The 12,552-nt window shown below is 29.4% G+C and overlaps 2 protein-coding genes across 3 annotated transcripts; one reads left to right on the top strand and one right to left on the bottom strand.

Moving 5' to 3' along the window:
• The first annotated feature begins 599 nt into the window (after nt 1–599).
• LOC100168288 (poly(A) RNA polymerase, mitochondrial) lies at nt 600–2,499 on the top strand. Its single transcript, XM_029488519.1, has one exon. It carries the CDS (start codon nt 755–757, stop codon nt 2,426–2,428), a length of 1,674 nt encoding a protein of 557 aa, XP_029344379.1. The 5' UTR covers nt 600–754; the 3' UTR covers nt 2,429–2,499.
• Nucleotides 2,500–5,075: 2,576 nt separating this feature from the next.
• LOC100166898 (F-box only protein 28) lies at nt 5,076–12,223 on the bottom strand. 2 transcript variants are annotated; one of them, XM_001943344.5, is made up of 8 exons: nt 11,874–12,223; nt 8,823–9,089; nt 8,512–8,760; nt 8,255–8,447; nt 7,979–8,147; nt 6,978–7,034; nt 6,541–6,697; nt 5,076–5,536 (listed from the first exon to the last, which is right to left on the bottom strand). In XM_001943344.5, the coding sequence occupies exons 2-8, from the start codon at nt 9,024–9,026 to the stop codon at nt 5,162–5,164; spliced, it is 1,404 nt and encodes a 467-aa protein (XP_001943379.1). In that variant the 5' UTR covers nt 9,027–9,089; nt 11,874–12,223; the 3' UTR covers nt 5,076–5,161. The 2 variants fall into 2 exon arrangements, with proteins under 2 accessions (XP_001943379.1, XP_029344378.1); XM_029488518.1 differs by lacking the exon at nt 11,874–12,223 and adding an exon at nt 11,250–11,826.
• Between the last annotated feature and the right edge of the window lie 329 nt (nt 12,224–12,552).

Raw genomic sequence — 12,552 nt, 5'->3', positions numbered from 1 at the left:
ATTTTTTCCTGTAGATTATACTCAGTTTTACTTTTAGTTTTGGTTTTGGCTATCTGTAAAATAATATTTGTTGTTTAGAAAAATTATTTTTCTATAGACTTTAAGAACCGCTACAACTTGGTTAAATAAGTGGGAATATAATATGAGCAATGGATTTATAAACAAAAATGAGTTCTTGACAAAGGCAACTGCGGAAGGTTCGCGAATAAGCTGGTTGATTCTAAACCATCGATTTATCAAACTATTTGTTAAATGATTGTATGTTTATATCACAGATATGTATAATAACTAGATACCCGACTCCATATACAACAACATTATTAAATTATGATGCCCGACGCCATTTGCAACTTTGGCAATGTTTACATTTATTCATATACATATTTACTTATATATACATATATACTGATAATACTATTTTGCCCTAGTTGTAAATGGCTGCCAACGTCATTGATAAGAAGAAGTCTGGTATCTAGTTATTATACATATCTGTGGTTTATATAATATGTTCTTATATATATCTTAAACCGTGGTTCATACCAATAATTATTATTTTTCTATCACGTGGTTGATATCAGTTATCAATTATTATGCCTTATCAAAAGGCAAGAAAGCTAGAAGTAAAACATGACTGTGGAAACAAGAAGGATTTAATTTTTATAATTTACGAATTTTCATTTAAATGTAATTTATTTTTTAACGTTTTGAAAGTATTTAAATATGTTAAACTCTCATAGTTAAATTGACATTAAAAATGAATAAAACTTGTTCATTAAGACGTCTGTGTAACTTACATGAGCATTTAATGAAGCAACACCGTGTCATACGTTATGAATCAAATACTAGCAATGACTTAAATTCATTTGTATTGTATGATAAATTTATATGTGAACGTCGTTCTCAGTCAAAATGCAGCGTCTTGGTGCAGGTTTCTTCGGAAAATTCATGTTCTGATCTACATTCATATTGCTCGAAATTTGGTTCAATAAAAAACATATTTCACTATCAACTAGCCGGTTCAAATCATTTTGTGCTTACTGAATTTGAAGACCAATCATCAGTGAATTCATTGCTTGACCAAAGTACACATATTAAAGATTCAAACGTAATTGCTGTTAGATCGCCATTCCTTTGGTTTCGTTCAAATGCAAGTAAGAAAAATTCAAAATTATCAATTGTTGACAATAAATTTAATTTTCCATTTCAAGCCAATCAAACAATGATAGAGCCAAATATTAAAGATATTGAACTAAACCAACTTGATTCATTGTCTAATCAGATGTTATTATTATTGAAACGCACTCAGCTGAATGATATTGGTACAAGATTGAGGTTTCTAACAGCAATGCAAATTGAAAATGCACTTAAAGGTATTTTTCCTCTGTCAAGAGTATTACCTTTTGGATCATCAGTAAATAGTTTTGGTAAGATTGGCTCAGACATTGACTTAGTTATAATGGACAGTCAAACCACAGAAAATGAAACTAGTCGATTGATTTATCATGGAAAATGTGTGTCAAACGGTCGGACACAAACACAGCGAAATATTGAAATACTGGGTGACTTGTTGCAGTTATTTTTACCTGGTTGTTCAAGAGTGAAGCGAATTACTCAAGCAAGGGTACCGATTGTCAAGTATTCACAAGATTTCGTTGGTGTTGAATGTGATCTAGCAGTCTCAAATGAAACAGCTGTAAATATGTCTGAACTTTTGTACATTTTTGGTAATTTTGACTACAGGGTTAGGCCTTTAGTTTTTACTGTAAAAATGTGGGCCAAAGAGATCAATTTAACAAATGATACACCAGGAAGATGGATAACCAACTTTTCATTAACACTTTTAGTGTTATTTTACTTGCAACAAGAAAAAATCATTCCTGATATTCAGACACTAGTGAAGCAAGCTAGAAACAATGATGTCCGAATCACAAATGAAGGTATCAACTGTACGTTCCTCAGAGATGCATCAAAACTTCCCAGAGTAGTTGAAAATAAAAAAACCTTAGACCAACTTTTATTAGGTTTTTTTGAATATTTTGCATCATTTGATTTTAATACAAATGCGATATCATTAAATTTTGGAAAAACAATCAATAAGCCTGAATATAGTGCCTTATACATTGTCAATCCGTTAGAAGTCCATTTTAATGTTAGTAAAAATATTAGTTCAGAAGAAGTGGAGAGGTTCAGAATAGAACTAAGAAATGCTGCATGGACAATAGATTCTTCTTTAATGAATACAAACTCATTCAACTTATTAGATCTATTCAAAGGTTTTGACGTTAACAAAAAAAGCCAAATAGTTTTTGAAATTCAGCATCAAATAAAAAATTCAAATAGATTAGTTACTGTCAAAGATTTATTTGATGATGATTCTCAACCCCAAGAAGACACAAGACTGAATAAACAGTTAAAACCTAGTGAATGAGAAATTTGATATTGTAAATAAAATAAGAATATATTATAAAATATAATATAATGTGACTGTTTTTTTCTTTAGTATTCATGTTGAAAATAAACTCAATAAAACGTTCTAAGATATAATACACAAATACACATTAAGTGTATTATAGACTATGTTCTTATAATAATTACATTAATTCCTCTAAATTAATTTTTGCGATTATTTACATATTAATTAACACGTTGACTGCCACGAGCCCGCCGGCGACCCAACACTGATGCGTTAATGTGCAGCCATTTGGGTCGCCAGTGACCCAAACTGAATTATTCTTCAGGGGCCGCTTGAGTCGCCGGCAATTCAAACCTCTCATTGTATTCAATACACTTTATTTTTTGATGGCGTGGAGATAAAAATTTTATAATGACACCATGGCGTCCAGGGGAAAAAAACGAATAACTAAAAAAAAAAAAAAACTATTATATCTTTAATGATAGATGTACTTCGAGTAATATTGACCGCCGGCGACCCAAATATTTTTATTTAAAATTTGTATTATTCAGGTCTTTCCGATTATAATGCTATATTCAAAATTTCGATTGGACTCTCCTATATATAAATACACATGAGTGCATTACAGTAATGCTCTGTTTTTTATACCATAGCTCCACAATTACACATCCGTGTTGGGTCGCCGGCGGGCTCGTGGCAGTCAACGTGTTAGGAGATACAATATATCAAAATATTATTATTCATTTGTTAACTCGCCAAAACTAACTTTTAATTTTAAATTTGTTCACCCATTTGTAATTTTTATTTCACAAATAGCAATTCGTAAGAGTATCAGCTAATCTTATCTGAGAACTAAAAACACAACCATAGACCTTATGGCTTATACTAATAGATGGTTCATCCAGGCGGGATGCGGATGGGTGTTGCGGTTTGCGCTAAAGTGATATATATATATATATTATATACAGTAATATACAGAGTATTGTATCATCTAGTGCGCATGTGCGGTGTACGTTGTACTACCTTGATCAGCGCCGTCATGCTTGGACGCCGGAACTAATAGGATTGAATATGAATAAATTTTAAAAATTGTATAGATTTATTTAATTTAGATTAAATAAAATTCATATTTTGATCCTGAAATAAAATTATATACGGTGAAGCTGCTTGAGAAGTTTTATAGTGTAAATAGAGTATTACTTACAGCACCGAATAGGCAAGTATATCAGTCCACAGAGTTTTAAGATTTCTAACATTTTACTACAGCTACTGCTAATGCACAGTTAAATTATTTGATTCGATTATATTTTTTATTATTATTTAGGTATCATATAAAATTAAATTAAGGCCAAACACTCATGACTGGCCCATAAATTGAGCAGCCCAAAATTACCCTCGGTAGCTCGTCGTCCTAATCACCTCCTGATTACAATGCAAGTAAAATCATTTAAAAATAAAATAAAATACAACAAATTAAAGTTTCATTTAGTTTATTTTAATTTAATCTTTAAATTCTGGATACACTGAAATAGTAAACAATATATTTTTTAAGGCCAGCATAAAAATGTAATATTATTTACTATTAAGTATTAATTATGAATACAAGTGTAACGACCAATTGTCATTTGCATTACCTTTATAAAACAGAATATAAATTAATTTAACATTTTTTAAGTATAATACCAACATAGTCAAATTGTTATTATTTCATAACATCATTATTTTTTGGAAAATAATTACCAAGAGAGTGACACAGATGTTATAGGTATTTTTTCAATAATAATAATTAATAATAATAATAATAATAATAATAATAAAAACGGACAGTCTTTGAACTTATTGGTACAAATGTTACAAATTACCATTATATTATCTAGATGGCCATTTATATAATACATTTTATTGCCAAATTAATTAAATAATGCATGACCATATTTTGTCTCAAACGTTGTAGAATATAAACGCATCAGTATAATAGTTTCCGATTTGGTCGCATTCAAATAAAATGATTTAAAATATATATACATAAAATTTTTGTCTAAAATTGATAAAATTAATTGAACATATTATTCATTAGAATTAAATTACATTTCATGAATAATTACTAAAAAGATAAAAATGTATAAGATACCTTAGCAGTATCTATAGAACACTAAACATAATATTGAGAACTAGAACATAAATATTTAAAAAAAAATCCTAATCATCAATAAGTTATTTCTCGATATTAAAATTAAAATGCACACTATTAAGCAAAACAAAAATATAAACTTAAGTTTTTTTCGTTATTGTTAAATTAAATAAAAATGTGATAATAGAAAATGTTACTCGAAACTTCCCTAATCACGCACACAATGTAGAACTAAATATTAATTATTGATTGGAAGACATCAAGGTAAAAATTCAAAAACAACCCAATCAATAATATACATATACACATATAAATGCACATATATATATTATATATTATTTAAATATATATATATTTATATATGTAAATATATATGTATATATATTTAACAGGATATCAAAGTAGAATATATTAATTATTATACATGTAATCTATATTATATTTATATATGGAGAAGATAATTATACTTAAATTGTGATTGATAAGATTTTTAACTAAATATTAATTTTTATCTAAAATTTGTGTTTCAAATTTCAATTTAAGTCTATATGAATGTGAGAGGTAGATTCGTTTCGATAAAAAATTATTATTTTCATTATCATTTATTTATTTATTGTCTAGTTAGCGTTATTAATGCTGCGTACTTTTTTGGCTACAGCCCTGACACGTTTTGCAGCTTTGGGAATAGCCAATTCTAATTTACGTTTAACACCAGTACTAGTGGATGGTTCTTGCTCATCAGAACTCTTTACTTCCTCGAATACTACTGGTTCACTCGGTTCCACAGAATCCTCGTTAGTATTTTCTGGAATTTGGTCTCCTTGAGTATGCAATCTAGTGCGTACAGCGTTGGTAGTAGAATTTAAAGCAGGTGGTCCCATAACTAAAGATAGATCACTTGCAGTAGTACTGCAGGATGAGCAAACTGAAAGTGTAGAAGATGAAGATGCTGATTGTAGATATTGAATTTCTGTCTTGCACTTATTGAGTTCCTATAAAAGTAATATAAGTATAGAATCATTTTTTTTATTTATAAAAAAAGGTGATAAAATACCAAGTTGAACTATTTATTTCTATAATACATTAACTTTGGCAAAACTTGTTAGAACAGCAAAGATGTGAGTACACGACTTAAGACTTTAAATTAAATTCAACTTGGAAATATCAGAACAATAATTTATATTGATTACAGGTGATTAAACGAGAAAATGCTTTTATTTTAGCATTACAAAAATAATTGATAAAAAGAGAAATGTAGTAAGAAATAATAATTAATATTATTTTGAATAAATTTCAAAAATGAATATTTCTAAATGGAATCTTCACAAATTTAAAGAGCAGCTTGTTTAATTAATTACTTTTGATGAGAAAAAAACAAGAGATGAAATTAAATCAAATAGGAAAAAAGTAATATTGATCCTTTAGCCAAAACTATTAAATTTAAGATCAAGTATAAAAGGTATACTGTTTGGGTGTACCATATTTTTAATACAATATATAAATCATAACATAAACCAGATATTGAATCGATGGCAATATATTTATAGCCATATTATCATATGGTTGCCCAATTGTGACCCATGATTTCAAAATAAATAAATGTTGATTGAATGAATCACTACTTAACAACTGGAATTTCAAGCACATGGATGTAATAATGAATTTTATATTCTAATCGACTACTCGACTGATATTTAGTGACCAGATATAGTATGCGATAATTGTGTGTATAGTACTTACTAGTACTAGAGCTGAAATTTCAAACTGTTTAATAGTGTTCAAGGTTATAGATAGATAAATAATATATAATATTGAGGTAGCGTGGTTCATATGAGAAGTCATTTTATTTTGATATGTTTGGGAACCGTAATCAAATTAAAGAGTCTAAAGGAGTAGAGAAGAGATAGCTAAAGATACTGGACTATATGGACTCACTCATGTATGAAAAAAAAAATAAATAAATGAAACTTTATAGAACATAATTTTAAATACTAACTTGTAATAACGTGCTGAATTTTCGATTTGTCTCTTCATTCTTCTTATCATATTCATCCATCCTATTTGAATATTCTACCAATGTTTTATGTTGTTCAGCCATTTGTGATTTGCATTGTTTTAACTCACGTTGCACATTGCCAGATTGAGTTGATGTTCTATAAAATAGATGTATTAATATTTTAATACATTTAAAAAAAAAATGTATATTTAGAAGACATTAACCCTTTCACTGTTTGATTTTTACACTGCAAACTGTTCCCTAAATTTGCTTTTTCTTTTAATTTTTCTTATAATATACAGGAAGAAGTACCAAACCAACCATAGTAGAAAAAATGTATTATCTATGATTACAATATAAAAGTAGGTAACAGCAGTGAAATAGTTCACAAATAAAAATAAATGGTTATGTCAATAATAATTTCAAATTTTACTTACTTGCGCAATTGTTTCCGTAAGTCTAAGAAATCCCTTTCCAAATGACAACTTTGAGACCTAATAAAAAATAAATTGTAAATGGATGAGATAATGTAGATTTGCATTTTTCAATTAAGAGGATTTCAATCCATTCATTATTTATCCATAAACATGATATTGCACAGGATAAACTTAGGCAGACGGTATGAACAGTAGCTTAACTAAGTTTTCACAATGAATAGATTAGAACATTCTGTATGTTGAGCATTTTTTTTTTTCACAAGATGCAACCTAGTCAATCCTAACCATTCATTCATTAAGAATTTTTATTTTAGCGTTTATCATTTATTTATTTAACATTACAGTATTGTCAGTATTGTTATAAAATAAATAAAAACATTATTCTCAATATTTAGAGATTTTCCATGAAAATGTTGATGAAAATTTGCTGTAAATATTGTATTGTACTTCCCACGTGAAACTGTTTATAAAATATATACACGGAGTAGGGACAGGAAGACCTGATAAACAAAAAACTTTTTATCTAATAAATAATTAAAAATTTTTTTTTTTCATATAATTTACAGACACTTGCTACACGTATAGTATGTTTTTTTATTTTAATTTTTTAATACTAGCAATAAAAATATTAAATCTGATATAAATGTTACCTATGTACGTATGTAAAATATAAATATATCAAATGCCCATAGTACTTAAATAAAAAAAAGCTTACCCATAGATTGTAAATTACAGGAGATGCATATTATGGCATAGTAGTAAAAAATGTTAACAATATAAGACTAAAGAAGTGGAAAAGTTCAAAATTGTATAAATATTTTAATAGCTACAAAATATTATGAAATGTATACCATGAATGGAAAATGTTAAAATACATTTTAGGTAAGAATTACATGTATTTTACTCAGCTCGTTAACATTCATTTAATTTTAGTTTTTAAGTAAGAAACAAATGGATTAGTAGTATTAGACAGTTATAAAGAAATTTGTATTTTGACTTACGTTTTTATTCCTTGCTTAATTTTACCGACACTTTTTCGTAACATCGAACCACATTGAGGACTTTCGGATGAAGCTCGTTTGCCTTCTAAACTTGAAACCGAACCTTCACGTATCATTAAACTACGTTTTCTCAAACACATGCTGGTAATAGTTCTAGTATTGGGTGGACCTAAAATGTTTATATTATTGTTATTTAGATAAAATATATTTATAATGAAATATTTTGAGTCTTATAAATTCAATGTGTTACTATACAATATGAAGTTTTATAAATACCTAAAGGTGAAGGAAATTCATGATAATCATTGGCAAAAAGTCGAATTTCTGGAAGAGTTGGTTCAATTTTTTCCCTAAAATATTCCATGGCCATTGTGGACAAGTCAAATAGTTCATCTGTCACTTTATATGGCCTTGCCAACTTTGAAGTAACTTTAATATAATGTAGAATTTTATACACTTCATCTAAAATCTGAAATAAAAATACACACATTTAATAAATATTAGAATTGTATCAATAATTAGTTATTAACTACCTCTCCGGCAAAAAAACATATATGTTTTCTTTCGATGTGTTTACCAAATGCCATACGCAATAATAATAATCTCATATGAAGTGTTTCAACAATATCTGATTCACAAGCTAGTGGATGTTGTCTCCTAGCAGATTCCCGTCTGGGCATTTTGGTTTTAATAATTTGAAAGCGATTTAACATTTGGTTTTGCAGACGTTGAAAAGTAGAATTTAACATAGTACTACACACTACATTGAAATGCCGGGAAATCTGAAAAAATAAACAATTTAATTAAAAACAGAAATATGTAAAGTCATATTTAATTAACTTACCGATCTTAGTTGGGATATGTGTTTGAAATTGGTATATGATAAGATTTTCTCAAGGATTTCATATGGAAGGTCTAGCAAATTAATATGGCTAGAACTACTTTGGCCTAAATTGACTACACTGAAATTTTTCTCAGGTTTTGGTATAACAACCACTTTGGTTGAAGAACCAGAACTACTACTACTTTGTTGTCTTGTAGATACCATTTTATATAATTTTGATGTTGAAAATATCAGACAATTTAAAATGTATGAGTAGAACAATTGGATCTAAAACACATAAATGGAAAAAAAAAAATGAATTAATTGATTTATTATAACAAAGTCAGCATTAATAAGATTTAATGTTTTTCTGAAGTTATAAAATAGTTTTTTAAATCATTAAGCTTAACCTCCATAAAAGTTTTCATTAAGTTACAAGACACACTAAGATGAGAAGTTTGAATAAGGATTTTTATAGGTAGAATGTAGTTAATTGTTTAATTTTTATAGATCTAAACAAATGATTTAAATAGTCAACATTTAGTAAATATGGAAATGCAAGAGCAAAAATAACTAATTCTGGCTTTCATCAATACTATTCCTTAATTAGATGATATATGTACATGTATTCAAAATGTTTGTAATTTTTTTTGTAGTAGTTAAATATCTGGTTAAATAGAACATATCAATGTTATGTTATAATTGGCGATACAAAAATAATATACGGAATGATCCACTTAATGCAAGACACTCATTATTTAAGAAAACACAAACGTTTTTGAAAATATTTCAATTATATAATTATAAGTCGTTACAAAACATAATTTTTGGAAAAAATTACATAATTCACTATTTCTTATCAAAATATTTTTTAAGTTATTACTCTTTTGAATGTAACAACATAATATATTTTTAATTTCACATTATGAATTAGAACATTATTTGGAGTATTTTGATCTATAAAAATAAAAATTTTGGATAAGTACTTAGTTTATAAGTTATTAAGTATTTAATATTTAAATGAACACTCCTTCTTCATGTTCAATTCTTTGTTCCACTTCACTCATCAAAACCTTAAATACTTATACTCAAAACTTACTCGTCTAAAATTCAATTTAAAAAAGTATATTATCATTTAAAAAATGATAACAATAAAAAATATTTAAATATTTTTTTAAGAAAAATTATGTTCTCTGACAACTTAAAATTGTGAAAAAAATGTATTTTCTAAAAAGTTTAGTTTTTGAAATAATCAGTGTCTTATGTTAAATGGATATTCCAGGATTCTACTCTGCAGATATTGCCATTAACATAAAATTATATAAAATGCAATTTTTTTAAAATATTAATAATGAATAAACAAAAATTTTAATTTATTTGTATTTTATTAATTGATTTTATATTAGGTACCTACTATATTATTCTTAGTTATAAACATTATAAAAATAATAATATAATTATTTTTACAAAATAGTGTATTTTAGAATTAATCACACAAAACAAGTACCTACTCATATTAATATAATAAATAAATTATAATAGATTCAAAAAAATAATGTATTTAGATTTTAAGATTTAATTAGTGTTAAGTTAGGTACAAAAGATTCACATACCATATAAAATTGAATTAAAAGATAACACAATATTCCCAATCTATAATCCAGTAGTAATAATTTAAATACTAACCAATCATTAACATAATCAGTCTTGTAAAAAATATTGTTAATTGTTAAATATTTATTTAGGTACCTACAAAAATTGTCAAAACCAGTTGTTTATGCAAAATGTAATGTAAAAAAATTCCTACTTATAACTAAAAAAACTAAAATAATTTAATATGCTAAATTATTTTAAGTATGTAACAATAAAACTGTAATTGGCAATACAACTAAACTAACAACTAATTATTTACTATAGCTTGAAATTTAAAAGTTAGTAATAAAAATGTATTTATGAAAACTGAATTTATAAACTTTAATAAAATATGTTTTCATAGGTAGTAAATCATAAATTAAAATGAAAAAAATAACAGTAAAATACTAGTTATACCTATAATATATAATAATATATAGCCATGTTATCCAAAAAAAAAAATAGAATAGTTTAGGTCATTTTAAAGAATTAATTATTACATATCAATACATTTAATTGTGTATGAGAGTAACCCTAAATAATATTGGATTGTATTGATTTGCAATAAGGTGAGATGAAAATTATGAAGTGTTAGAGTTTCACCACAGTATATACATAGGTATCAAATAAATACAGATAAACAATAAATAAAAAATAGTTCTAATTCAGTTTGACAAATGCTACGGGTAAATGAAATATGATCAGAATACGTTATAAATTATAATAAGCCATAGACGACGTCTCCCGGACAAATCCAGATTCCAGAGAGACGTCTAAACAAAATACATATATGGGCACAAAAGGTAGGATACTTGCGCGAAAAAAATGTAAAAAACGTCTCGTTGAATTTCTCAAGCAAGTAAGACACGAATAATACGAAGGTTCGTTGGTGGCGCGACAAACCCAAAACCACAGTCACAGTCGAGGGGAAGATCACGCAGTCGAACGAGAAGTTATCGAAAGAAAAATGCTTTCGTACGGCTTAGCAAAGGACTAAGGAGACACACACAAAGCGCGGAAGACGACTCTGCGAGACAATGGACCTTTACGGACAAAGGCTCGCGTTATCAGGTTTTCAGGGGGAGGGCACTGATGGGGTGACAAACACGATTGTGGAGGGGTGGTAGCGGCGAGAGGGAGGGAAAAAAGCCAATCGTCCGGTAGGGCTGGAGGAACACTGTTTCGCCTGCGTGCGTGTACAAAATCTCGCGCCCAAAACACAAAAGAGCGGACTTCGAGAGAACACAATGAAAGTCGAATAAAAGCTCCGCCAGGTCAAAAAGTACGGTGCCGCCAGGGGACCTTGTGAGGCGCGCGCATAGGCAGGTACACGGCGGGTGTTCTGGTGTGTCGTCGCTTGTCTACAACTACATCGATAGTTCGCGCGTCCCGCCGGGCGAACTTCGGCGGGCCGGAAAGCCGCAGAATGCGTTACGTTACCTTAGAGTTCTTCGGCGCCGCCGGGAAAATACGAGAACAGACGGCACGTCGGACTCGGAGTAACAATATTATAATTTGAACGGCGGGAACACAACAGCGGTAAGCGAGACGAGCGTTTGAAAATCTTCCGAAACACAAGCCTCGGTAACGACCACCAACTTGGACGGCGGGGCGGTGGAAGCGCAAGGCTGTTGATTGGCACGCAAAAGCAGTCTGTACCAGCACCGGACCGCGCTAGAGTTGCCGTACAAATGCGAAATGGCTTCGAAATGCGATCGCGCCAACACTGTGCAGTGTGTAGTTGTGATCGGTGTCCGTACTGGACGGGGAAACGGGATGGGGAGCGCGACGTGTCCCGCACTCCAGTCGGCGTTCGGTCGGCGGGTGGGCCGTTTGGTGGGGCACCGACGACAAACCCCCGCGACAAGCGCCGCGGGCGAGCGAGCGATCGCCGCGGCCGCGCAGTGTTGCCAATTTCCCGGCTGGTTCGTTAATAAAAATTAAAATAATAATATTATTATTCTCGTCGTTCCTTTATTCTACGCTTTTACAGTCCACATACCAATAGATCTATAATAAACACAGGTTTATCCTATGCCTTCTAAACTCGATCGCAGGGGCATAGACCTTCAATAAACATAGCTGGTCCGTGTCTTCTGCATAGACACGATCGCTAGAG

The sequence above is a fragment of the Acyrthosiphon pisum genome, chromosome A1, assembly GCF_005508785.2.
Source record: "Acyrthosiphon pisum isolate AL4f chromosome A1, pea_aphid_22Mar2018_4r6ur, whole genome shotgun sequence".
NCBI classification, from domain to species: Eukaryota; Metazoa; Arthropoda; class Insecta; order Hemiptera; family Aphididae; genus Acyrthosiphon; species Acyrthosiphon pisum.
Note: the sequence above shows the minus strand (reverse complement) of the source record. Positions and strands in the feature narration are given on the sequence as shown.